Below are 24846 nucleotides of genomic sequence, written 5' to 3'. Positions count from 1 at the left end.
ATCCATTTAAATATCTACTGTATCTATCCATCCATATATCTGTCCATCTATGTCTATCTGTCTATATCCATTCATCAATTCAAATATGCATCCATCTGAATATCTAGCCATCTATATCTGTCTATATCAATCCATCCATCTAATCTGTTTACCCATTTTTTTTTCTTTAACAATAAACAAAATCAGAAAATAAAATTACAAATGTAGATCATCCACAAAAAAATCAATACAAAAGTCAGAATACTTATTTTTACCCGAGTCATTTCGGCCTGAGGACATGCTGTCAGCCTTTTTTCTAATATTTTTACATGTACAAGTCTGGATACTGGGTATTTGACAGTTTGCTAAAGGGGCACTGGAAAACTGTCTCGGTTATGAAACACAAATGCCACCAAATTACCTTTAGACCTATAGAAAGTGGTTGTATGATTCACATAGTGCGCAAAAGTGATCCTTTGTGCTTGTGTTGTACAGCTCAACACCCACGATTCACTTTCAAAAATAGCCCTCTCCATTTCTCAGGAATTGAAAAGCACGTTTAGAAAAGACAGGTCGAAAACAGAACTGCATCTCAAAGGCACTGGCTGCTTAACAACTCACCAGCAGAATAACGTGACCAGCCAATCACTCACGGAGACTCAGGGGTTAAATCAAGTCCTGTGGGAGAGAGCACAGTACATTTTAGCCCAGCTTACCTCTGCTCTACTTGGACACGATGACTTCACTGTGAAGTGTGACGCCTGCATTATGTGACAGGTGAAACCTTTGTCTTCCTATTGGAAGTCTTTCAAAGACTTATTTACTCAGCTCAGAGCCTCTCAGAGCAACTTTTCAAATGCATTCAATTCGACTCAGTGTTGTGCATTTTACCTCTTTTATTCAGTTGTTTTTTAGAAAAGGATATCATTAGCACATTCCCATATCGATTAAGAATGGGTCTTCACACCAAACCAGTCTAGCCAAACCAGAATATATTTGTTTATCGGTTCTCTTTCGCCATTGTGCTTCAAATATGCTGTGGAAACAGCGAGGTTTAGAGTTCATACAAAAATACTGTACAGAGAATAGAACTTTCATATTACACATTCAAAAAATACACATTAATATCAATGCACACATTAATCAGGAATTCAAAATGCATAGGGATGAACACGTTTGGAGCTTTATAAAGCTTATGTAAAATCCTTTAAAAGCCTTCTCTGGTCTCAATATTGCACATATAAAAGGAACCACATTGTCTTTCCTCCTGGAATAGTACATACAACATGTTACGATTCTTACTCTGAACAATACCATGGTTAGATGTCTGTGAAATGAAAACAGCCCCTCCTTTGACACTTCGTTTACTGGCCTGCAATGTGATGACCTGCAGACAAAATGTGGTCTATCACAAAGTACACACACGCAAAAAAAAAGAGAGAAAACTTTAAATTAAATAAAAGTCTTATTTTGTTGCCTTCAGCTTTTGGAGGCAGTTGGTAGAATTACACAACTGACAGGAAGGTTGTGAAAAAAAAAAAAAAAAAACTTAAAAGGGCCTAGGAGCGAGCCCTGGGTAGACTCCTAATGCAATGGGCCTAAACAGAGACTCTGATTGTTCAAAAGAATCTTGTAGAACAATGAGTGCTTTCGACAGGCACCTTACTGGAAATAGATTTTGCCTGTGCTTTCCAACATGGTAGTAAAGACTGCAGGGTGAGGAAATAAATTCACCTAATCCACAAATAATTACAGAGTATAAGTGTTTTGGTGTGGACACGACCACACTAAAGGAGACATAACAAATCAGGGCTGAGTATTTGCTTTTGGTTATTAGGTGAACCAAGTAAACATATTTAAGTCTGCAACCTATAAAGAGACAAAAGTACAGCAACTTTTTAGTGTTTAAAAAGTGAGTACTTTACCCCAAAAGGAAAATTCTGACAGTATTTACTAACCTTTATGTTGGTCCTGTACACTCTAAAAAGAAAAGTTCTTAACGTTGATGGCTCCATAAGGAATCTTTACCATCCATGGAAAAGTTCCATTCCATAAAAGCTTCTTTACAGAGGAAAAAAATGTTCTTAAGACTAGTTCTTTTAAGAACTGATCACTGAAAGGTTCTTTTGGAGAACCAAAAATGATTCTTCTATGGCATCACTCTTCTATGGCAACCCCCTTTTGGAACCTTTATTTTTAATAATATGCAGTATAATTTATTATGTGTAGAAAAAATAAATAAATAAAAATGTTCATGAAGCAAATTTTTATACAACAACAGTTCATAGTGACCATGTCCATCAAGTTGCAAAAAGCACATATGATATGCGCTAAAATTTTCCTAAAATAAAATATGACTAAACTATTCCTTCAATTAACGAAGTTGGATTAGAAAAATGATAAATTTCTTCATCCACGATAAAAAAAACTGTGTAGGGTCTGTCCCAACTATGTAAACTGGAATCGTAAACCAATTAAAGACATTGTTTTTTTTTAGCGTATTTAGAACACAATGTTCCCTTTGAATATGCAAAAAAATGGAACCAGTTCCCAGAATAAAACCGGTTATTGATTCCTAGATTAGGCGTCCTAACGGTGGTTTTCGAGGAACATCAAAGACTTCAGATTCCATATGTCTCAAACCCACAAACCTACACAAAGGTATCAGACACACCCTCAAACAAGTTTACTTAAAAGCACTTTAACCAGATGTTCACGTCAAATGTTCCACAAAAGAAGTGTCATGTGGGGTGAAACCGTTCTCATAACAGCGGAATATTCCATGATCCAAACACACAACACAAAAGAAGATACTAAACGTCCTCCGTTCCCCTTTCAGATGTTGAGATATATTCAATCTTGACATCTGGCCCAACGGAGACCATAAATCTCAAATTTGTGAAACACTAGATAAATGTTTAGTGGAGGTTAATAGACTGTGGGGCCGCATGTCCACAGAGATGTGACCTTCGTAAAACCTGGGTGCCCCACAAGTGCGGAACACGAGTTAATGATGTGACGGCTTTACAAACTCTCCTGAACTGAGGTGTCTGAAATAGCCTGTGGTGGAAACATTTCTAATATTTGGCCAGTGTTGGCAAATGGTGGCTTGGCGACAGTCTACCATGAAAGAACGTGCCCTCGAGGCCAGGATGTCAGTGGGGACTGGAGTGAATGCTACACTGCGGCATCGGTTTGGTGTTAAAAGATAAAGAGAGGTATGTGGAGAGAGAAGGTAGGGCTACCACTGTACTTACTACGAGAAGCTTTTCAAGAAGTCGGGACATGTCAGACCTCGGTTTTATTGCTGCATGAGAGTACATGTGGCCATTTGAGAATGTAGGTAATGGAAGTAAGTGTGTACATGTGCTAACAAAAAAGTGTCAACAAATTAAGTTTTTGCATTTCAATTTTTCGTATAACAGAGTTGAACAGTTAAGGTTGATCAACGCAGTCAACACTAATGTTTAATAACTATTTAGGAAATATGTTATGTATTATATAATTTTTCCGCCATTGTTAAAAGTGTCCGAATAATCTCACTTCCTAGGAAATTTACCTTTTTTTTTTTCCGCAATGTGGGAATACATACAGTAACAGGGTTGCACACATAATGCAGGATAAGGCTAAATTTCGTTTTTTTTTTTTGTTGTTGTTTTTTTTGTGGATAAAATCTGATAAGATGAAAACATTATTTTGACTACAATTATTTGAAGTCAAAACTGAAGTTATTTGAAGTAACATTTTATATTATTCAATATTTGGAATTTTGATTTCTGTTATATTATATAATATTTTATCTAACATACCTAATCGACCTCATTGGGTCGAAAAACTGCGTCTATTGCAGTAAAAAAGTAATGCCACACTAAAATATATATTATTCATGGAAAATGCATTGTACTCCCATGAAATAATAAATGTGTTGTTGACAGAGATGCTATGAAGTCTTTGTTGACATTATCAAACAGCAACTTTCTTTTAAGAGCAGCAGGCAGTCACCATGTGCTTTGATGCCGTGCCACTCGTGGCCTGAAGCATTTGTGTATGTTTGTGTCTGACACAGAAGCAAATATAAGTTTATTTCTAGGGGAGTCTATAGTATTTATGCATGCAGGGGACAAAGAATGATTGTGTTTGGTCTGTTTATAGTAGTAGTGTATGTGTTTGTGAGAAAGGACAATGTGTGCCTGAAGGTATTCCTGCAGTGACTCATCCCGGACTAAAACAAAAATAATGCTTAATATGTAGTTTGTTGTGGAAGGAAAAACAGTTGTTACTAAAAATGGAAACGTAAGACATTTAAGAACTGCTTACATCTAATGGCGATCTACTTCAAATGCAGAATTATTGATCTTTTTTGTTTTGTAAACATTTGGGCACAGTATGTTTGTATCTGCTTGGGGATTCAAACAAAAATGTGATCGACATCAAAAGCTGTTTTTTTTCTGTTTTGTAAACATTTCGACAGAGTATGTTTGTATCTGAAAAGAAAAGAAAAGAAAAAAGAAAACACTATGTGGGAAAAATATTTTACATCTTGGCCACAAATTAAGAATTTGTTTCCTCATTTTAGTTGAATCGTTGTCACGTTATACTGATTCACTTCTACGTTTTGACCAACAGTTTACCAAAACAAAGCAACAAATCAGCACTATCTTACTACTGATTAAATAAAACAAAAAATAAAGGGAATGAATTAGTATTACGTCATCACAATTTACTAAAACGAGGAAACAAATCAGGACCATGTGACGACGGTTTAAAATAAAAATGAGGGAATGAATCAGTACAACGTAACTAAAACTAGGAGACTCAATTAAATCAAGCGAATGACCATTATATATATATATCTCTCTGCCCTCATATCACGTGAAAGGCTTGTAAAGAAAATAAAAAATTGTTTTGATGGCGTGACATACATGTATGGTGTATGCATTGTAGTAGGCCAAAATTATTATTATTATTTTAAACTGGCACAGATCGTTTTGAATTTTACACTGAAAACTGGCTCAAATCTTTTGTTGTTTCAGTACCACAGTCTCTCTTTATAATCTGGATATTTGAGTTCATTTGAGCTTCGTAATGAAAGCAGTGAATCATGGCTCCTTCTGATAGTCTGTTGCAACAAATGGTCCAGTCTGAGTTACCCATTGGTCACAGGTCCAGTGTGGTCATAGTCTGAGTTACCCAGTGGTCACAGGTCCAGTGTGGTCATAGTCTGAGTTACCCAGTGGTCACAGGTCCAGTGTGGTCATAGTCTGAGTTACCCAGTGGTCACAGGTCCAGTGTGGTCATAGTCTGAGTTACCCAGTGGTCACAGGTCCAGTGTGGTCATAGTCTGAGTTACCCAGTGGTCACAGGTCCAGTGTGGTCATAGTCTGAGTTACCCAGTGGTCACAGGTCCAGTGTGGTCATAGTCTGAGTTACCCAGTGGTCACAGGTCCAGTGTGGTCATAGTCTGAGTTACCCAGTGGTCACAGGTCCAGTGTGCTGGTCTGGTGCTCGTGGGAATGGCCTACAGGATTGAAGGGTTGATGGCAGTTGTGGGGCTGGGCGACACCCGGCTGTGCTAACGGGTTTCGGCTAATCACCAGCTCAAGTCTGTCTCCGGCCTCTGTGATGAGGGGCACAGCTAAGCAGCAGTCGAAATCTCGTGTCCGCACGTGGTTCACCTGGTGGAAAAACATTTAGACATTGAATTCAGAAGAATTCAAGTAAGAAAAATGAAGGGTCTCTTTTGTTTGGTATCATTTAGAATAATTACATTTTTAATTTTCCCCATCACTAGCAGTAGCATGTTGATATTGTTTACTTAAAAAAATATATATATATATAAAACAATGATATGATATATATAGTTAATTTCAGCAGTAAAGTTGAAATAAAACAAAAATATGAAAATTAAAACCATTAAGTAAAAATAAATTAGTAAATAAGTAAATAAATGAGAAATGTTGGCAACTAACTGAAATAAAATACATTTAACTACCAATACTAGAATAGAATATATTAATATATTAAAATATATATTTTTTAAATGAAAAAAGCACAAAACAAAATTACCAAAACTAAAATTAAAATGAAAACTGAAAATAAATAAGAGAAAGTTAATTTAATTGCATACTCTAATCAACTGAATTTAGTGATTGTTTAGACAAAATATTTTAAATCTAACTTTCTTTCTTAAATAATGCAAAACCAACCAACCAACCAACAAACATTTAATCAAAAAGTAACTCCCAGGATATGTCAGGTTTCCTTAAAAATAAATCATGGATCTAAATATGTTAGAACTTATTATTATTATTGTTATTTTAATAAATACAACTTTATGAAGTACATTATCTTAAAGTAAAAATCATTTGTAAGTTTGAAAAACAAAATTTCAATGCATAAAAAACACTTACAATATTAATAAATGAGGATTTTATGACAAAATATTTCTAATATATTATAATATATTAATTTAATATATTATTTCTAATATTTCTATATATATCTAACTTATATATATATATATACTTTATAGACTTAATTAACATAATGGTATAAATGTTCTACAGAATTGTATCTCGTTAGGGTCTTTAAAATAACTTTTCATCATACTAACATCAATGCAACTCCAAGTTAAGTTTATTCTGAAAATTTCAACCCATTATTACATTTGAAAAAACACAGAAAACCACACCATAAAGCAAGCACCTACAACTAAACCATAGCATCTTTTTTCAACCTCAAACAAACTCTGCTTGCAGTGTGTTATCGGTGGTTGACACATCACAGCTGTTAAGTATAATTTTAAAACAGATTTAATAATTTCCACAGCCAGTGAAGTGTGCTAGATTAGTAATAGAGGGACCTCTCTAAGATTTGACCACAAGTGCTGTGTAGCATGCAGAAGATCCAGTCAAATCACTTTTTAACTCGACATGTCCTCCCAGAGTCAAAGGCCTACAGACGCTCTCACACCTCACTCTGGCCCTCTCAGAGTGAGTTTATATTTAACTGAGCTGGGCAGATCGTATAGCTGGGGAAAGGGAGGGAGCGCTGGGAAACCAGCGTGTGGTGATCTGAGAAGAGGCACCTGAAGGATCCTGTCGTAGGGTTTGAGTCCAGCGCGGTCCGCCGGACCCTCAGGTCTGATCATGTTCACATAAACACCCTTTTCCAGGAAACCGTCCGATACGCTGAATCCAAAGTCATCACTTTCTGGGTCTTTCATCACAGTCACCTGTTGAACACAAACCTATTTTAACAATTTAACCATGAGCTAATTTCTTCTAAACATGTTCAGCAGATGATGTTGAAATATTAAAGGAACAGGTCGCAAGAATAAGTCCTTGGGCTGTAAAATAAAATAAAATAAAATAAAATAAAATAAAAATTATCTATCTATCTATCTATCTATCTGTCTGTCTGTCTGTCTGTCTATTTTTCTATCTAAATTTAATTATTATTTTTTTTTGTAATGTTTAGTAAAAAAATTCTGAGAAACAAATATGTATAACAATATATTCTTAATATCTGCAACAATTTTTTTACATATGCAACATATTTTCAAGTAAATTTATGTCATTTTAAAGATGATTTTCCAAAGCTGTATGCAGTTATGTACATCTACTAAACAAAATAAACAAACATAAAAAGGCAAAGCAAAACAAAAACAAACTAAACTACAAACAAAAGTACAAAACAAAATCTTCAAAGCAACTCCAAGCACATTTAAACAAAGAAAAGCTAAATAAAACAAAGTAAAAAAACAACAACAACAAGCAAACAAATCTTCAAAGCAGCTCCCATGACATGTCAATTTTCCTTGCAAATAAACCACTGTTATGTTGATGGGACGTGTGTATTATAATTTATTTGGTTTTGGATGAACTGCTTGAATTATCTTAAGGGAAAAATACTCTTTTTGAGTTTGAAAAACAAAATTTCATGCTAAACTACATAAAATGCACCAGCAGTTTTAATCAGTGAGGGCTAAAGGTGTATCTCCCTGCCCTTTCCCATGGGCATTTTCTGAGAGGAATGCTGTTCTTACACTCCCCAGTAGTAACTAATACCAACCAAACTGACCGAAACCTCAGAAGGAAGAGGAACATGTTTTATTTTCTCAGGGAATCCACACACAGTTTAACTTCGTCCCACCTTGTGCAGCTCTAACGGTGTGGGCGACAGGATGTCCTGGATCTCTTCTTTGATCCTCCGTGACTCCCAGGTCTTCTCGGACATGCGGAGCGTGCTCTTGTTCTTGGTCTCGTTGAGGAGATGAGGGGCTTTTCTCAGAGGGCTGAGGTGAGGTTGGTTGACCGTCTCACCGTGGGCCTTTCCACCCTCTACACCCAAACTCAGGGCACTGCCAGTCATTATAGAAGCCTACAGGTGGAAAACAACCACAAACATGAACAATTATTGGCTTTTTTACATGCCAACGTTCTCCAGTGCGTTCAATAGGAAGCCTGTGATTGTGCTTTCATTAAGCAATTTGAAGCCCATCCTCATTTGCTTTTAATGTGCTCCAGATCCATTGATTTCCAGTGAGCTGCGACTGAAATGTGTGTTAATTGTGAGTCTGTGACTCTTGAAGATGTAATTCAATAGTATTTAACTCAAACCAAGACACATAAGGGTCAGAGTGGATGTACGCTCATGAAATCACTATTAAAACATAGTCAGCGTACAATAAATTGCAGATAACTTGGTATTCTGCAGTCCATTATGCCTTTATGAAATAACTTCAGAGCGCTCATTAGCCTATAGTCTATTATTCTGCACAACACAAAAATAAACATCTTGAAGAATGTCCTGGCTGCTCTTTTCCACAGAAATTCCTTTCATGACTGTGGAGTCAAATACATTTGATGAAACTGACATGAAACTTGAACGACGTGCCTAAGCACCAGATGTATGAATAAACATGAATGCGAATTATATTTCATTTTCAGTATGTTCCACGCATACAGCTACCGTGTGACTTCAGAAGAGTCGAAAGCAACCCATTCACTGCTATTACACTGGAAACAGTGGCAGCACAGGACAAAACATCTCGTTTTGTGTTCCACAGAAGACAGAAAGTCAAGTATCGATGAAGAAATATGTCATCCATGGCTGACCTTGCTTGCCAGTGTCATAAAACATCTGATAAAAACACTTCCCCGTACTTTCGTAACTCTCCTCGGTTGCTTGTGTAAGAACAGCGCTCATTGTTTTGAACCATCAGGCGTGAAATGAGCCCTCAGTCACCATTCAGAGCCTGATTTTGCGGTAGCAGCAATTGTAGTGGTTGACGATTTGGGATTTCCAACTTTAAAAAAAGGGAATTGACAAGAATGATCTGCGCCTGCTGACGGTGGTGTGTATTTGCATGCACCGTGTGTGGTGTTTTAACACCCGACTCACTACAGGAACGATTTAAATAAAGTAATGGTGCAAACACAGGCCATGAAATGTGCTGAACGCAACTTTCACGGCACGATTCCTCATCTTGAAGATTTAAAGGCTTGGCTGTGGAGGACGCGGCAGATCACCACAATCTGACATATTTGACTGCGACTGTACACAGACTCCAAACAGCTTCTGAGTCTTTCTATGAAACACGTGCATGTGCCTTTTTAATTATTACAATTTTATTAAACACATTAAAAGAGAAAAAATAGATGATTTCAAGTTAAATAAATACAAAATATGTATTATAACAATAACAATTATATACACTTTCTCTTCATTCTCTTCATTTAAAATGACAATATAATATATATATATATATATATATATATATATATATATATATATATATATATATATATATATATATATATATATATATATACTGTAAGTACGTTGGAGGAGGAATAAAAAAAAAGATTATTGTCTGTTTTCTTAATTAAAATGTTTTAATTTTTCGTTACGATTTTAATTTAAGTTTTACCAATTTTGTTATGTGCTTTGACATTTTCATTCGTTTTAGTTGAAATATTTCTATTGAGCTTCGTTTATTTTTTTTAAGAATATTTGTAGCCTACTTCAACTTAAAATATGAATTTATTTGATATTTATATATAATTTTATTTCAACTTCATATTTTTTAAATGTCCTTTTTATTATTATTATTACTTAATAATTAAAAAATGTTGTACCCTTTCCAATCCAAACTGACGACTTCCGCTTCTGAGAACCCCTGAAATGTGAAAAGTGTCCATAAACACATCACTTACATAAAATGTAATTAGTTTGTGATTGTGTTTAATGCATCAAGTGACTCATACATAATTGAAATAGAAATCATTATTCCGCAAGTGCAAGCTATCAACTTTTTCTTCAGAGAAACGCCATCACTCCTCGTATTCGTTTCTGTTTACCTCGATCTCGCGCAGGAGCTCAGACTGGCCGCAGGTCTCCAGGTCCTCCAGGGCCTGGCACCAGAAACTGTCCTCCTGCTCCATCATGAGGCCGTCAGCATGCGTCTGGCTGCTGTATCTGCGGCAGACACACACATTAGAGCAATGAGACGTAGGCTGGCACCCACATCCAGCTCTCTGGCAGCAGTCCTGGCACGTTCAGAGGGACCGCAAGGCTGGGTGGAGAGGAGCATCCTGTGAGAGAAACTGAAGACTGAAGAACTGCTGTTCGTAAAACTTCCCCTCATTAGAGGTGATCCATCAAGTATGCATTCAAAACGATACATTAAACACTCAAATAAAATAAATATTTTCACACACACACACGCGTATACATACAGTGGAGATCAAAATTAGAGAACAACCTACAATTTCCAAAATTTCGAGTTCACTGCTTAGTCCTATTTGACTCTCTTCCTATTTAAGCCTGTTCCCGGGTCCCTGTCTTACCCGGCAGCTTTATCCCAGTCGTCCTCACTGAATCCCCCGTCACTGAAGGGGTAGTTTTTGCGGCGGGTCGGAGGAGACGTGCTGTTCCTCTGCTTGGTGTTCCTCCATTCGTGAGGGTGTAACGCGACCCCAGCGGCCTGGTGGGTGTAGGCACCTTCGGAGGAGGACCAGGTCACATGTTTTCACCGAGGCCGTCAGTAGACACACAGATGTGAGGTGAGAGGAGTAACGCTCACCTTGACTGCCGTATCCGCCGTCGCCCCCCGAGCCGTCCCACGACTCCATGGCCGAGTCCACGCTGGGGATATTGGTGGAATAAATGTCCGACAGTTTATTGGTCTTCTGCGAGTCGGTCAACTCCTCCTCGTTATCACTCAGCTCGTTCTCCAGATCGTTCTCTTTATTTCTATCATCTGGTGCTGAAGGAGCAATGACAGTTATCAGATGATCAGATATTACGTTAACAGAATAACAGCCGGTTTATGAGTAAACAGATTTATTAAGTTTAAACGCGTGTAAGGTAATGAGACGTAAAACAAAAAACGCCTTGATTGCATTTTTATAAAGCTGCAACATACAGATAAATTAGGCAATAAATCTGGATTTATGTGACAAGTCAACGACTCTTATGAATTATGTGAAACTAAAACACACTTATTATGATTATTATGATTAATTTAACACTTCAGTAATCTGATAAACTACTTTATTAGTGAACGCATTTTGCCCCAATTAACTGTAATAAATATCATTAAATATCAATGCATAGAAAATGTATATAAATTATATTTAATGATATTTATTACAATTAATTGGAGTAGCTTATCAAATTATCAAAGAGCCAGAAGATGCCAAAATGGGGGAGAAACATATATTATATTATATTAAACAAACTATATATATATATATTTTAAGAGCATGATTTGAATAAAAGCAATACCGTCAGTTTGTTTGATCGTTAGTTTATTTATTCATTTAATTATTATTATTATTACTGCTAATTATGAATAATCAATTAATCATTTTATAACCATAATAATATGGTTATAACATTCACAACGATGATAATAATAACAATGATAAAGAAGTAAATGGAATGGTTCGGTTCAAAACGTTAACATTTTCGAATTATATTTATTCAAATGAATCTGGGGGGAAATGTTTTTACTAACAGAGCATCTTTTTAAACGACGAGAAGACCCCGAAATAGGGGGAATGAGGGGAGAAATGTATTACCGTACACTATACTATATTACATTATATGAAAAGGCAGATTAAACCTATGAGATATATCATCTATTTTTCTATTTAAGGCTGATTGAGTGCAGTCAGTGGTGTGTTGTGTGAGGCGCACTGTCAGTCTGTTTCTTGATCTTGATCGTGACCGTTTCTCCTGCCATCTGCAGCAGGTGTATGGCTTCACTGAGCGGCTTCCCCTTCAGACTGACGCTGTTGATGGCCAGAATACGGTCGCCGACGTGAATGGCCCCGGTCCTGTGAGAACAGACAACAGCGCTTCTTCAACGCTCTCAAAACAGACTTCAGAAACCAACGGCAGAGGCGCGGAGAGACCCCTGTGGCTCACCTCTCGGCGAGACCCCTCTTGGTCAGGCCTGAGATGATGATGGGGTCGAAGGGCTCCTCGGTGCCGGAGATGGTGATGCCCAGCGGGCCGCCGTAGCGCTTCAGCTCCACCGTGTAGATGATGGAGCCGGACGACTCCTGCTCGTCTGCACCACAAACATCACACGGTCAAAAGAGCCGTTTCCACTCTCCTCTATCATTTTGTAAAATGCTTCAGAAATGTATTCAGTTGAACACATTATGAATATTCAATGAATAACTCAACAATGTAGCTTCGGTGTTCCCCTTTTCTCTTTTGAATCGCTCTTAGAGCTGGAAACAGACAGACATCTGCAGCTTTGACCACTGACTGTGTTTCAGCTCATAAAAGAAAATGCTCTTTTCTAGCAACATGCTAAACGCCTTGAAGCTGAGGCGTCAGTCATGTCAACAAAAAGTTACTACATAATCCCCATTTGTGTCATTTGTATAGTCTTGAGGACTTTACTGTTGTTCTAAATGTGGAAAACAGTAATAATAATATTAAAAAAATTAATTAATGAATAAATAAGTGGGTTTGGTCAATGTTTGATTGACAGGATTTACATCCGCTGTGAACTAATTCGTGTTTTGCTGTAATATACTGCCACCTGGCGATCCGATGTTGAATTACATGCTGACACGCTTTCAGTATGATTTTCAAACAATATCAAAACAGTGTTGGATATTTTATTTTGGATCTACTCATTTCGGAATAATATTACTGGGTCATAATTCATATTTCATCATTTATGTATAACAGACTAAAATAAAATAAAATAAAAATGCATTTACATTTCCTTTATACGTATTATTTTATTGCATTTTATATTTATACATTTTACAAAAAATTTAATCGTGGAAAAAAAAAATACATTTCCTTTATATGTATTTTATTTTATTGCATTTTATATTTATCGTCATGATAAATATTACAATTTAAACTAAAAAGGTTTACATATACAAATGAAATAAAAACAAACATAGCTATAAAATATATTTCTAACTTCATAAAATATTGTATTTTGCATAAAGAAAGCCTATTTATAGGGCCATGAACATTTTTATGCAATCTACGTAATGAGGACTATATAATAATGTGCTATATTATTTAAATACTTAACTCTTTATTTCATGATCATATTTGTTGTACTGCTTTTAATTTATGCTGAGAAAGAAAACAATGAACTATAACAACATGCATCTCTAATGGAAATCATTAAGAGACTATTGAGAATTCGAAAGAAACTCAGGACTCGGAAACATCGCAGATAATGGAAGGAAAATAATGTCACAATGCAAAATGAAGGATCCTGAGTTTCTTTCTTTTTAAACATGAAATACAAGCTTCTCACGTTCTGGACAGGTTTCAGCAGAGTGAGTGTCTCATTCTGAACAGACTGAAAGTGCACACACCTGAGTTGTCCTCGTCCTTGCGGATTTTGAGTTTGACCAGGTCCTCGCTCTGCTGCAGGATCTGGACGGCGTCCTCCATGGAGCAGTTCTCCAGACGGATGTTATCTATGGCCAGCAGCTGGTCTCCGGGCTCCAGGGTTCCTGTCCTGCAGGAAGAACCCATCAAACGTGCTTCAGTCTCACAAACAAACACTAAACCAATCGGTTTAAATCTGATTTAAAAGTCAACAACTGAGACTGGATTTTAGTTTTTTTATTGCAACACAACATTGCAAAGAGCCTTTTCAACAAACAAGATGAGAGATTAAAACAATATACAAATATTTGATATATTTGTAATAATAATTATTATTATTATTATAAAATTTTATATATCAGTTTGATTATAAAATATTGATGTTGTATTTAAATAAAACATTATTCATTATTGTTGTATTTTTATTGTATGTAATCATTGTTGTATTTTTATGTATGTAATTTAGATTTCTATGAGCAATAATATCTAATAAATAAATAAATACATGTTTCTATGGGGCAAAAATAATTATATAAAATAAATATAATGATTTTTATTTTTAGAGTGAAAAAAAAAATAATAAAAATAAATAAAGTTTAATTAAAAGATTTTTATTTCTGAGAGGCAAAAAAATTCAAATACAGCATATTTTGGAAGGCTTCTGAAAATTTCAGTTCCTAAGTGTCTGTGCCGGTATTGTTAAGTGTTTGTTCGTACCTGTGTGCCATGCTGCCTTTTTTAATGTCAGATATGATTAGAGGCTCTCCTGGTTTCTTACTGGCTGTAGAAAGATGAGAAATCACATTAACAGTGCAGTGTTTCAATATCTCTCTCTTTCTCTCTCACACACACACACATACACACACACACACATTAAAACACACCCCCACAAACACAGTTTCAAGGCACGTTTTCAATGCAGACTCTTAATTGGATCCAGCATAAGCGTGAGGTTCACAGAGAATATTTTGCACAGATGGAATAAAATCATTTTAAAAGCAGAATTCAATAATGTATAAAAAATCCCAGCATTCACTGACTGTGCATATTTTAAAAATGTTTTTTTTTTTTTTTGGTTTGGTTTTAGTTCACGGGTGAACCAAAAAAATAAATAAATACATATACATATATATATACTTTGTTTAGTCCTTTGAATGCATAGATGTGTCTTTTGATTAAAAAAATATATTTATTTTAATGATGACAAATTAAATGTCCACTAAATTAATCCTCACAAATTTTATATTAGTACATAATAAATCATTAATATAAAATAACAAATGGAAATCACATTTAAACAGTATAATAAACTGTCATATAAAATATGAATGATATATAATATTTTCTGGAAACACACATGCTAAGAGATTGAATGCTCTGTGAACCGCTCTGGATAAAATATATCACATATTTAAAGGGCCGGAAAGATTCCTTGCAACTTGTTATTTATCAGATTATTTTCTTGCAATTTCAACTTTGCCAAACAGGTATGTTATGTTCATTATAGATCTGCCTAATTGAAACACACACACACACACAAACACACACACACACACACACACACACACACACACACACACATTTCACCATATTTTAAGATGTCTCAGTCGTCTGAAGGATAAGAACAGAGCTGCACTGTGAATCTGACAGAAGTGGTCAGACTCTTTTCACTGATGGATAGAGTTATTTGCGCATGTGGTACAAATGCAAAGCCTGTGATTCATATCAACCCGCGTGCAACAATACAAGTTTAGCGGCTCATGGTCCTTACTTCAGACGAAAGTCAGATGGAAAGAAGCCAGACAGACTCAAGAGCTCTAGTAAACAAGACGGACGGAGAGCCACATAAACACTTCCTCAGAAAGAAGACTCTGTAGGGCTAATATGACAAGGACGAGACGGGACGCCCCGGATCGGGTGGTCTGGACACGAACATACTCTGTGAGGAAAACTGATGAGCAGACGTGTTTAATGACAGCGCTTGACGACTGAAGTGGATGTCAAAATATTTGTGTGGGTTTATTTCCCGTGCGTTCAGGGGTTTATAAAGTTTAACTGCATCTTGGCAAGTTTGAAAAGCAAAACAGAGAATGGAAAAATAGGCCAGGGAGAGAGGGATCTTAATCTCCCCCCAAAAAAAGATTCAGAGGGAATGACTTAAAATGTTTCCGGGGATGAAAACAGCGCATTAAAGCAAAAAGCAAAAATCTGGCAGTCTTTCCAATACATGATACGACTTTTAGAGTGTTATCTGAACAAAAAATAAATGCAAATTAGCAATCCTAAAGTAAAATTATTTAAATTTACCCTTAAATGACACAAGCCACCAATACTGTAACACTCTGCTTATATTACTGCTATTACTTTATTTTACTCATTTACAAATAGCAGTTTTTGCATATTAAAATATGTTTTTATAAATGTTTTGTATCTATTTTGTTAATATAGTCATTTGTTGACAGTCATAGTAACATTTGTTATTAAAACCAAAGAATGTCAAAGTCTTTTGAACATCCTTGCAACAACAATAATAATAATAATAATAATAATAATAATAATAATAATAATAATAATAATTACACTAATAGAATTTTCTATATTGTAAATTATATTTTATAAAGTTACTTTGATTGTAATTAGTTTTATTAATTTATTTATTAAATCATCATTTTTTTGAAGGATGACATCACACTGACTTTAAAATATATTAAAACAAGAAAAAGTTATTTTAAACATTTCACAATATTATTGTTTTTACTATCGAGCAGAAGAGACATTCAAAAACATTAAAACAATTATTTTCCCAAACGTTTAATTGGAAATGTGTATACATATACATATTATCATAACAAATTAGGATCAAAGTGGCTTTGAACTGTTTTAATTTTGTACACTGTTTTAAATATATTTTTGTAATTACTACATTGATACAATATTAATTTGTATATCTTTATTAGCACAAATTAGGTCAAGCTTTATTAAGATCCCTTGCAAAACAGAAATACACCAGACGCATACAATGCATTCATATAAACATAAATACATTTAAAAAAATAATAATAAATAAAAAAAAATCACTAAAAAAAGTCATTTTTCAAACCATTTAACAACCGAATTGCGCTGGGGACAAACTAATATTTATACTGGTTACTTTTCATCTTTGGTAGCCTAAACATAGAGAACTCCAAGTCTAAGAGCACAGATCGAGCACGACTCGTGTAAAACAAAAATGATAAACTTCTATGTTCTCTACCTATGATCTTCCCACTAAGAGTAACTATTCTATTAAATGCATTTTTATGTTTCACACTGAGATTTCCAAACCAGCAGCTACTAGAAAAGGACAGCAGCAGCTCAATGTAAGACTAATAGAGCAATTCTATCAATGTCCTATCTATATTGAATGATCTTCATTTTCTTAATATAGTTGCTGTCCCCTTTTGCATAATACCTCTGTGTTCACATCAACACCAATATATTATCAATAGTGATATATTATCAACATTGCATCTTCTCACCTCTAATGAAGGTAGCCTGGGGAGAATGTGTTTCTTTTCTAAAGTCCATAGTCACATCTTTTGTCTAAGATACATTCAGTTGCAAACAAGCATCATCAGACCAATTCACAAAGTCATCATCCACTGGACCATGAAACGTTTCATTATTTTCCAAAAGACTCATGATAAGTGTATCATTAGAAAACTTTAAAAGAGCCTATTGTTGGGCTTCCAATCATTTGTATATAAAATATATAATAAAGGAGACAAAACACAGCCTTGAGGAGTTCCTGATGTTGTCAAGGGGGCTGAGAAACTACTCTTGACTAGTTAAATATTCTAAAACCCAACCCACTAAATTAAAATCAAGACCAAAATTACTAATTATCTTATCTGCTAAGATATGAGGTTGTAAAGAATTAAAGTGTCCCTATTATGGATTTTTAAAAATTACCTTTCACGTAGTGTGTAACACGGCTCTAAGTGACTGACATTTTATTTTCCCTCAAAAAAAAAAACAAAAAAAAAAAACAGTCGACTCTGAATCATATAAACGAGTCATTTTTTTAAATGAATCCCAAACCGTTATATGTTGAAGCCAACATGAAATACTAGCATACTGCCTGCCCACTTGTTGGTATTTTCGCGTTGGTCTGAATGAAACTGCAAAGTCATTCTTTGACACCAGGTGGTGCTTTTGGAGCGGGAAAATAGCTGTTTCCCCAGTAACGCTGTAAACAAAGCAGCACTGCACTCACAAACACTGCTTTACCGCGCATCACAAGCGAGATGAAATGAAAATTGTGAGTGGTTGAGCAAGTAAGGTAAAAACTGCATATTATAAGACAATGAAAGTGTTTTTTTTATATGAATCTTTCATTACCCCTAAAATGAGCACTTTAATACCAGATTTAATAGAGTTGCTGTTGCATCTTCAACACCTCGCTTTGTTTTATAGGCGAACTGAAGGGGTCTAAAAGATTTTCAAGTTTTAGCCAACAACTCTTCTTTTACAATTTTCTCAAAACATTCAGAGGTGGGTAGAGTACCCAAAAACTTTACTCAAGTAAAAGTAAAAGTAATTCTAGAAATATTTACTCAAGTAAAAGTAAAAGTGCTAGTCTTGAATAGTTACTTGAGTAAGAGTAAAAGAGTATCGGATAAAAAATCTACTCAAGTAGTTAGTTACTAGTTACTTTGGGTCATATATACGGAGCCTTTTTTTATTTAGATAAATAGATAAAATGTATGTAATGTATGTGTGTGTGTATAAATGTATATATTTCATCAGCCTTTACTCCAATTTATGTAATTTATTATAAAACCCTGTCTGTTTACTTAAGTAACAAATATAGGTGTCATGCCATAACATATTTTTAATACGACTGACTTTATATTAAATGTGAATTTAACATTGAAAGTTAATGTGATATAAATATTGCTACTAATCTTTCATTGTTCAGAAAGAGAGCAAATAACATCTACATGATTAAAGATCATTTTCACTGAATGTCTAGATTTCAATCACTCTCAGAAACTACCATTAAAATCACTGAAACTGTTAACACTATGAAATCAATATCTTAATTATAGATTCGTACACACATCTGCACTTTGTTGTTTCTGACGAGAGGATTCGCCAGAAAGAGGTATTCAGTCAGCGAGCGAGTGAAGGAAGCACCGGCATTTCAGCGATGACTCATCGGAACACCTCTGATTGGCCATTGCATTCAAAAGCTCAACAGAATCTTGTGTGATTGGTTATAATGCGCAGCACTGTAAAAACGCGTCTGTCTCTGGTTCAGCACCAGCAAGCGATCACAGATCTGAATTTAGCAGCTGATATGACTTGTTGAACGTACTCGCACCGGTGTGATTGTATTAAAATTAATAAAATCTTAATCGGCTATTTTTTTGTCTTTTGGAAGCTGCATTCAACTTGACTCCCCTCTGTTATAAGCCGGTATCGTGTACTGTAATCGAATGTAGCCCAAGTTATTACCTGTTAAACAGTAGACAGCACACGTGGTGTTCATCTAATAAGGATCTCCATCGCAAGCAAATAATAGTTTTTGTAGATTTGCTTTCAATTCAGTGCAGTTCCATAGCCCCGTTTTCAGCGCTGCTGATATTCTTAAACGTTACAACTCTGAGTGAACTGCTTCAGACGCTCAGCTCGTGAAGCAGGGAACTGAACGACTCATTCAAACTGATTCATGAACCAATTCACTCGTTTGCCGACTGGTTTGATCAAGCCTTTGAACAGAATTGACTCAAAAGAATGAATCATTCGCGAATGGGCATCGCTCATTGCCAAGAGAAAAGTAGACGGCGTGTTTGGAATAAACTGAAGCATTTATAACATTTATTGCTTTAAGATAAAGTAACGAGAGGGACGTCGGCCACAGTAACGAAGTAAAAGTACAGATTTTTCCCAAAAAATTTACTCAAGTAAGAGTATAAAGTACCCATCTTTAAATATACTCCGAAAAGTATTAGTTACCCCGAAAAATTACTCAAGTAAATGTAACGAAGTAAATGTAACTCGTTACTACCCACCTCTGAAAACATTTCATTATAAGAGATGTTAGTGCTATTGCCTTAAAATCATTTAGCGTTACAGCATTTGCAGTTTTTGGCACAGGCACCACAGTAGCCTGTTTCCACAATTTAAGGACTCTCTGGAGAGCAAAAGATCTCTAAAAAAAAATATAACAAAACACTGGTACCAGTTTCTCAGTGCAACCCTTAATTAATCGCCCTCCGATGTAGTCTGGCCCAATTTTTTTTTTTTTTTTTTTACATATTACAACCCTTAAAAACCTCAATTACAGCGGATTTATAAAAAAAAAAAATATTACAGTCACCACCACAGCTCATTTTAGACTTATATACACCTTTAATTGATTCAACTGCAGTTTGTGCACAACACTCCCAAGGGTCTCTGCTGCGTTTGCCCTTGGATAAATATATAACCCGAGAAAGAACAGTTGTGTAAATTCAAGAGGAAGGTACTGTGGTTGGAGTGATACAGGGAGTAGTTTAATGTCTTTAGTACACACTCTCTCTCTCTCTCTCTCTCTCTCTCTCTCTCACAGTAACAGAACTTCACCATTTGTGGTTAATATATAGGCAAACACCACCTTCTTTCCCCCCGTAACTCCAGGGCAATGGTCAGAACAAAAGGGGACGTCAAACCCATCAATAATTACAGAATTATCATTATCAATTACCTTATAACTAATTGTGTCGTGTGGCTATATTTACAATTAGTGACTTCATTAGTGAACCAGATCATTTCTATCCAAATAATCAGGAAAAATTGCATAGGTGAAGGTGGCAAGTCTGGATAACCTTAAGTTTAACCATATAATACATTTTTATGTTTCAAGTCATTTGCAGGTAACAGAGAAAAGATTAAAAGCCAAAAGTTATGATGCCAGACACATTGCAATGTTGACCAAGCTAAGTGAAGAAGATTACCAGACCCTTGACGTCAGACTTAGTAGTGAGGTCATACCACTGATTGTGATTCCCAGTTCCACTCCTCTTTTCTTCTGCAACTTCACATGAAATGTTCCACTGCTAGGCACAACAGATTCTGGCCATATAACAAAAACAGCATTATGATGAAGTACAAATACAAGTGTGATTTTTAATTAAATAGAAATAAAAACTGAAAACAAAGCAAGAAATTCATGTCTTAAGAGATCTTTGTGAAAAAAGGTAGAAATGAATGTTTTAATACATTGGAAACAACACTAACCTGCCACATCAAACTCAACCTCTAGCGTGACCTTATTGGCCAGAGCAGCATCTCGGAGCAGCTGATTGGCCTCTTCCAGCGTTCCATCTTCTGTAGGAATTCCGTTGATGGATAAGACTCTGTCTCCAACCTGGAGAAACCCACACCTGCCAATCAAAATAAGGATTTAAAAGCTCTAGAAATTGTAATTCCATGTTCCCTTCCTCCAGTCCGAGCACCTCTTAAAAGGACTGTTCACCCAAGACTGAAACTTCTGTCATCATTTTCTCAACCTCAAGTTGTTTCCAAACCTGTATGAGTTTCTTTCTTCTGTTTAACACAAAAGAAGGTATTTTGAAAAATGTTGGTAACCGAACAGTTGCTGGTCACCACTCACTTCCATAGTATATATTTTATTTATTTTTCAGGGCTATGTCAGTCAACGGCTACTATTGAAAATACTAGATGTAACTATTATTTTCATACTATGGAAGTTAATGACTACCATTAACTGGTAACCAACATTCATAAATGCCAAAATTATAATTGTCCTTTAAATGGGCGGTTCCTAGCAAAAATAATGTGCAAAATGGACCAGACTTCATGCCAATAGTCAAAAGACTGACTGAAAACTATTTCGAACAAAAATGCATGATTTACAATAAGTGCTTTCTTTCTCAGGTTTCTATATGCAAACCCAGTGTCACTGTGAAAAAACCATGTGTGCATGGAAGAGAACAATAGACCTGACATGCCATGACTTCCAGGCCAAACACTACAAATGTCACACACTGCCACAGTACAACACAGCTCAACACACATCAGATCACTCTCTTCAGGCTACAACAATCTCACACCAGGAATGACTCACGCACTGAGCTACGAAACAAACAGAAACAGACACATTTATAAATCTAAATATAATTACAGAGAGCTTATTTAAGGCCTCATCCTGTGACGGCAAATACAGTAAAATGTCGAGCTTGGCTCCAGTGAGGCATTTGTTTTTGTTGAGTTTGTTGGCATGTCTTTGGAAAGAGTGTGTGATTGCATCAACTTAGTCTCAGACACTTAAGATTAAATAAAAAAGAATCTCAAATAAAAAGAGACACTTGAGACAATTGGCACACAGCAAGAAGACCTATATTTTAACAAAATGCTAGCCACATGTTAGCAAAAAAGCTGAAATAGCACCTTTAGCAATTTAGTTCCACACGTTCCTACAATTTCTTCGGACAAATACAAAGAGACCCATGAGATAATTGTTGACATACAGTAAGAGTTTAGAGCTGATTAACATATTTCGACAAATCGTGGATTTTTGTAACACTTTTGTATCTCAGCTTGGCCAAATGTTAGCAAAACTTGGTTGTGATGTTAGTAAATTTCAGTAAAAAATGGGTGTGACAACTTAATTCAGATATCTCTTCTGAAATTCCCTGGGACAAATAAAAGAAGACACAAACAAAACAATTTTTGAGATAAGAGTTTAAAGCTATAGTTAGCAAAATGTTACAGTAAACTCAGATGTCTCTTCTAAAAGTCCTTTGGTCAAATAAAGAGTCCCAACTGAGACAACTGTTGACATAAAGTCCAAGTTTAGAGCTATAAAATCATGTGGATAGTGTAGATTGGTTTCTGAGTTAATTAATGAGATTTTCGACTTCTGATTTACATCTTTGGTATCTTGGCAAATCCAATGAGTGGTTTGAGACGTTAAAGAGATTCTCGTCATGTCTTGTCCATGGGCAGTTTTGGGATACTCTGATCACTGTTTGGTTCATCTTAAACCGACCTACAGGCAAAAACTGAAATCAGCTACACCTGTATTAAGAACTGTAAAAAGATGGACTAATGAAGCAGAGTAGGATTTACAAGCTTGTTTTGGCCTCACTGATTGGAGTGTTTTTGAAGCCACCGGTCTGGACGAGCTCACAGAGACTGTAACATCACATATCAGTTTCTGTGAAGACATGTACATTCCTACCAGGACTCATTTAACCTACAACAATGACAAACCATGGTTCACTGCAAAACACGGCAGCTCCGTCAGGCCAAAGTAGATGCTTACAGAAAGGGGACAATGTCTTGTATAAACAGGCTATAAACACACTGGAAAAGGAGATCAGAGTGGAAAAGAGGAATTATTCTGGAAAACTAAGGACTCAGCTTCCTTCCAGCGACTCAGCATCAGTGTGGAAATGTCTGAAGGAGATCACCAACTACAAAACACCACCCCCCAGCACTGCGATTGTGTTACTCCAGCCTGTCTGAAATCCTGTGCTGACCAGCTGGCCCCCATCTTCACACAGATCTTCAACAGATCGCTGGAGCTGTGCGAAGTCCCTTCATGCCTCAAACGCTCCACCATCAAATCAAACGCTCCCCATCCCAAAGAGATCCAAAATTACAGGACTAAATGACTACAGGCCTGTGGCTGTGATGTCTGTGGTCATGAAGTCATTTGAAAAACTGGTGCTGGCCTACTTGAAGGGTATAACTGGACCCTTGCTGGATCCTCTTTAGTTTGCCTACAGAGCAAACAGGTCTGTGGATGATGCATTCAACATGAGCCTGCATTATGTTCTGCAACATGTAACCGGACCAGGTACTTATTGTAGGGATCCTGTTTGTGGACTTCAGCTCTGCTTTAACACCATCATCCCAAAACTCCTCCTACCCAAAGTGACTCAGGTCTCCGTGCCCACCTCCATTTGTCAGTGGATCAACAACTTCTTGACAGACAGACAGACAGGCAGATACTGAGGCTGTAAAAAGTCACAGCTCCCGTACAATCAGCACCGGAGCTCCCCAGGGCTATGTTCTCTCCCCACTGCTCTTCTCCCTGCACACTAAAGATTGCACATCTAAGGACCCCTCTGTCAAGCTCCTGAAGTTTGCAGATGACACCACACTCATCGGCCTGATTCAGGATGGTGACAAGCCTGCCTACAGACAGGAGGTAAAAGAGCTGGCTGTCTGGTGCACTCTCAACAACCTGGAGCTTAACACGCTCAAAACAGTGGAGATGATCGTGGACTTCAGGAGAAACCCCCCTGCACTCCCCCCACTCACCATCATGAACAGCACTGTGACTGCAGTGGAGTCATTCAGGTTCCTGGGCACTATCTCTCAGGATCTGAAGTGGGACATTCACATTGACTCCATTGTGAAAAAGGCCCAGCAGAGGTTGTACTTCCTTCGCCAGCTGAGGAAGTTTAACCTGCCACAGGAGCTGCTGAAACAGTTCTACTCCACCATCATTGAATCCATCCTCTGCACTTCAGTAACTGTCTGGTTCAGCTCAGCTTCTAAATCTGACCTCAGAAGGCTACAGAGAGTAGTCCGGACTGCTGAGCGAATCATCGGTTCAACCCTCCCGTCTTTTCAAGAACTGTACTTATCCAGAGTGAGCAAAAGGGCTGGAAAAATCACTCTGGACCCCTCACATCCAGCACACTCCCTCTTTGTACAGTTGACGTCTGGTCGACGCTACAGAGCACTGAGCACTAGAACGACCAGACACAGGAACAGTTTCTTCCCTCAAGGTAATCCATCTCACGAACACTCTTCCTAAATATCTCCCTTCCTTATAAGTGCACAGAGTGTAACAAAGACACATTCCAACTTTGTTAAACTTCGCCAATGTGACTTTCCTACTGAGTGTTGACGCAGATTCAGAGGAGGTATCACATCCAGCTTGATCCTTTTTAAAGCACCTCTCTCTGAGTCGGTGTA

The 24846-nt window shown here is 36.4% G+C and overlaps 1 protein-coding gene across 5 annotated transcripts in view; it reads right to left on the bottom strand.

The window, feature by feature from the left end:
- Positions 1-5369: 5369 nt before the first annotated feature.
- The window catches only part of grip2b (glutamate receptor interacting protein 2b), a 143981-nt gene continuing 124504 nt past the window's right edge, over positions 5370-24846 (bottom strand). For 4 of the 5 annotated variants that reach the window (XM_026236254.1, XM_026236255.1, XM_026236256.1 and 1 more), the window contains exons 13-24: positions 21130-21275; positions 20884-20964; positions 14584-14647; positions 13851-13996; positions 12418-12562; positions 12187-12326; positions 11069-11251; positions 10833-10986; positions 10344-10461; positions 8134-8361; positions 7067-7213; positions 5457-5654 (exon numbers count right to left, since the gene is read on the bottom strand). In XM_026236254.1, coding sequence (XP_026092039.1) covers positions 5457-5654; positions 7067-7213; positions 8134-8361; positions 10344-10461; positions 10833-10986; positions 11069-11251; positions 12187-12326; positions 12418-12562; positions 13851-13996; positions 14584-14647; positions 20884-20964; positions 21130-21275 — 1750 coding nt within the window. Of the gene's footprint in view, positions 5655-7066; positions 7214-8133; positions 8362-10343; positions 10462-10832; positions 10987-11068; positions 11252-12186; positions 12327-12417; positions 12563-13850; positions 13997-14583; positions 14648-20883; positions 20965-21129; positions 21276-24846 lie in introns of all 5 variants that reach the window. The other variant, XM_026236253.1, reaches the window with a different exon arrangement.

Source organism: Carassius auratus, chromosome 47, assembly GCF_003368295.1.
Source record: "Carassius auratus strain Wakin chromosome 47, ASM336829v1, whole genome shotgun sequence".
Classification (NCBI taxonomy): domain Eukaryota; kingdom Metazoa; phylum Chordata; class Actinopteri; order Cypriniformes; family Cyprinidae; genus Carassius; species Carassius auratus.
This window is presented reverse-complemented; position numbering and strand designations above follow the sequence as displayed.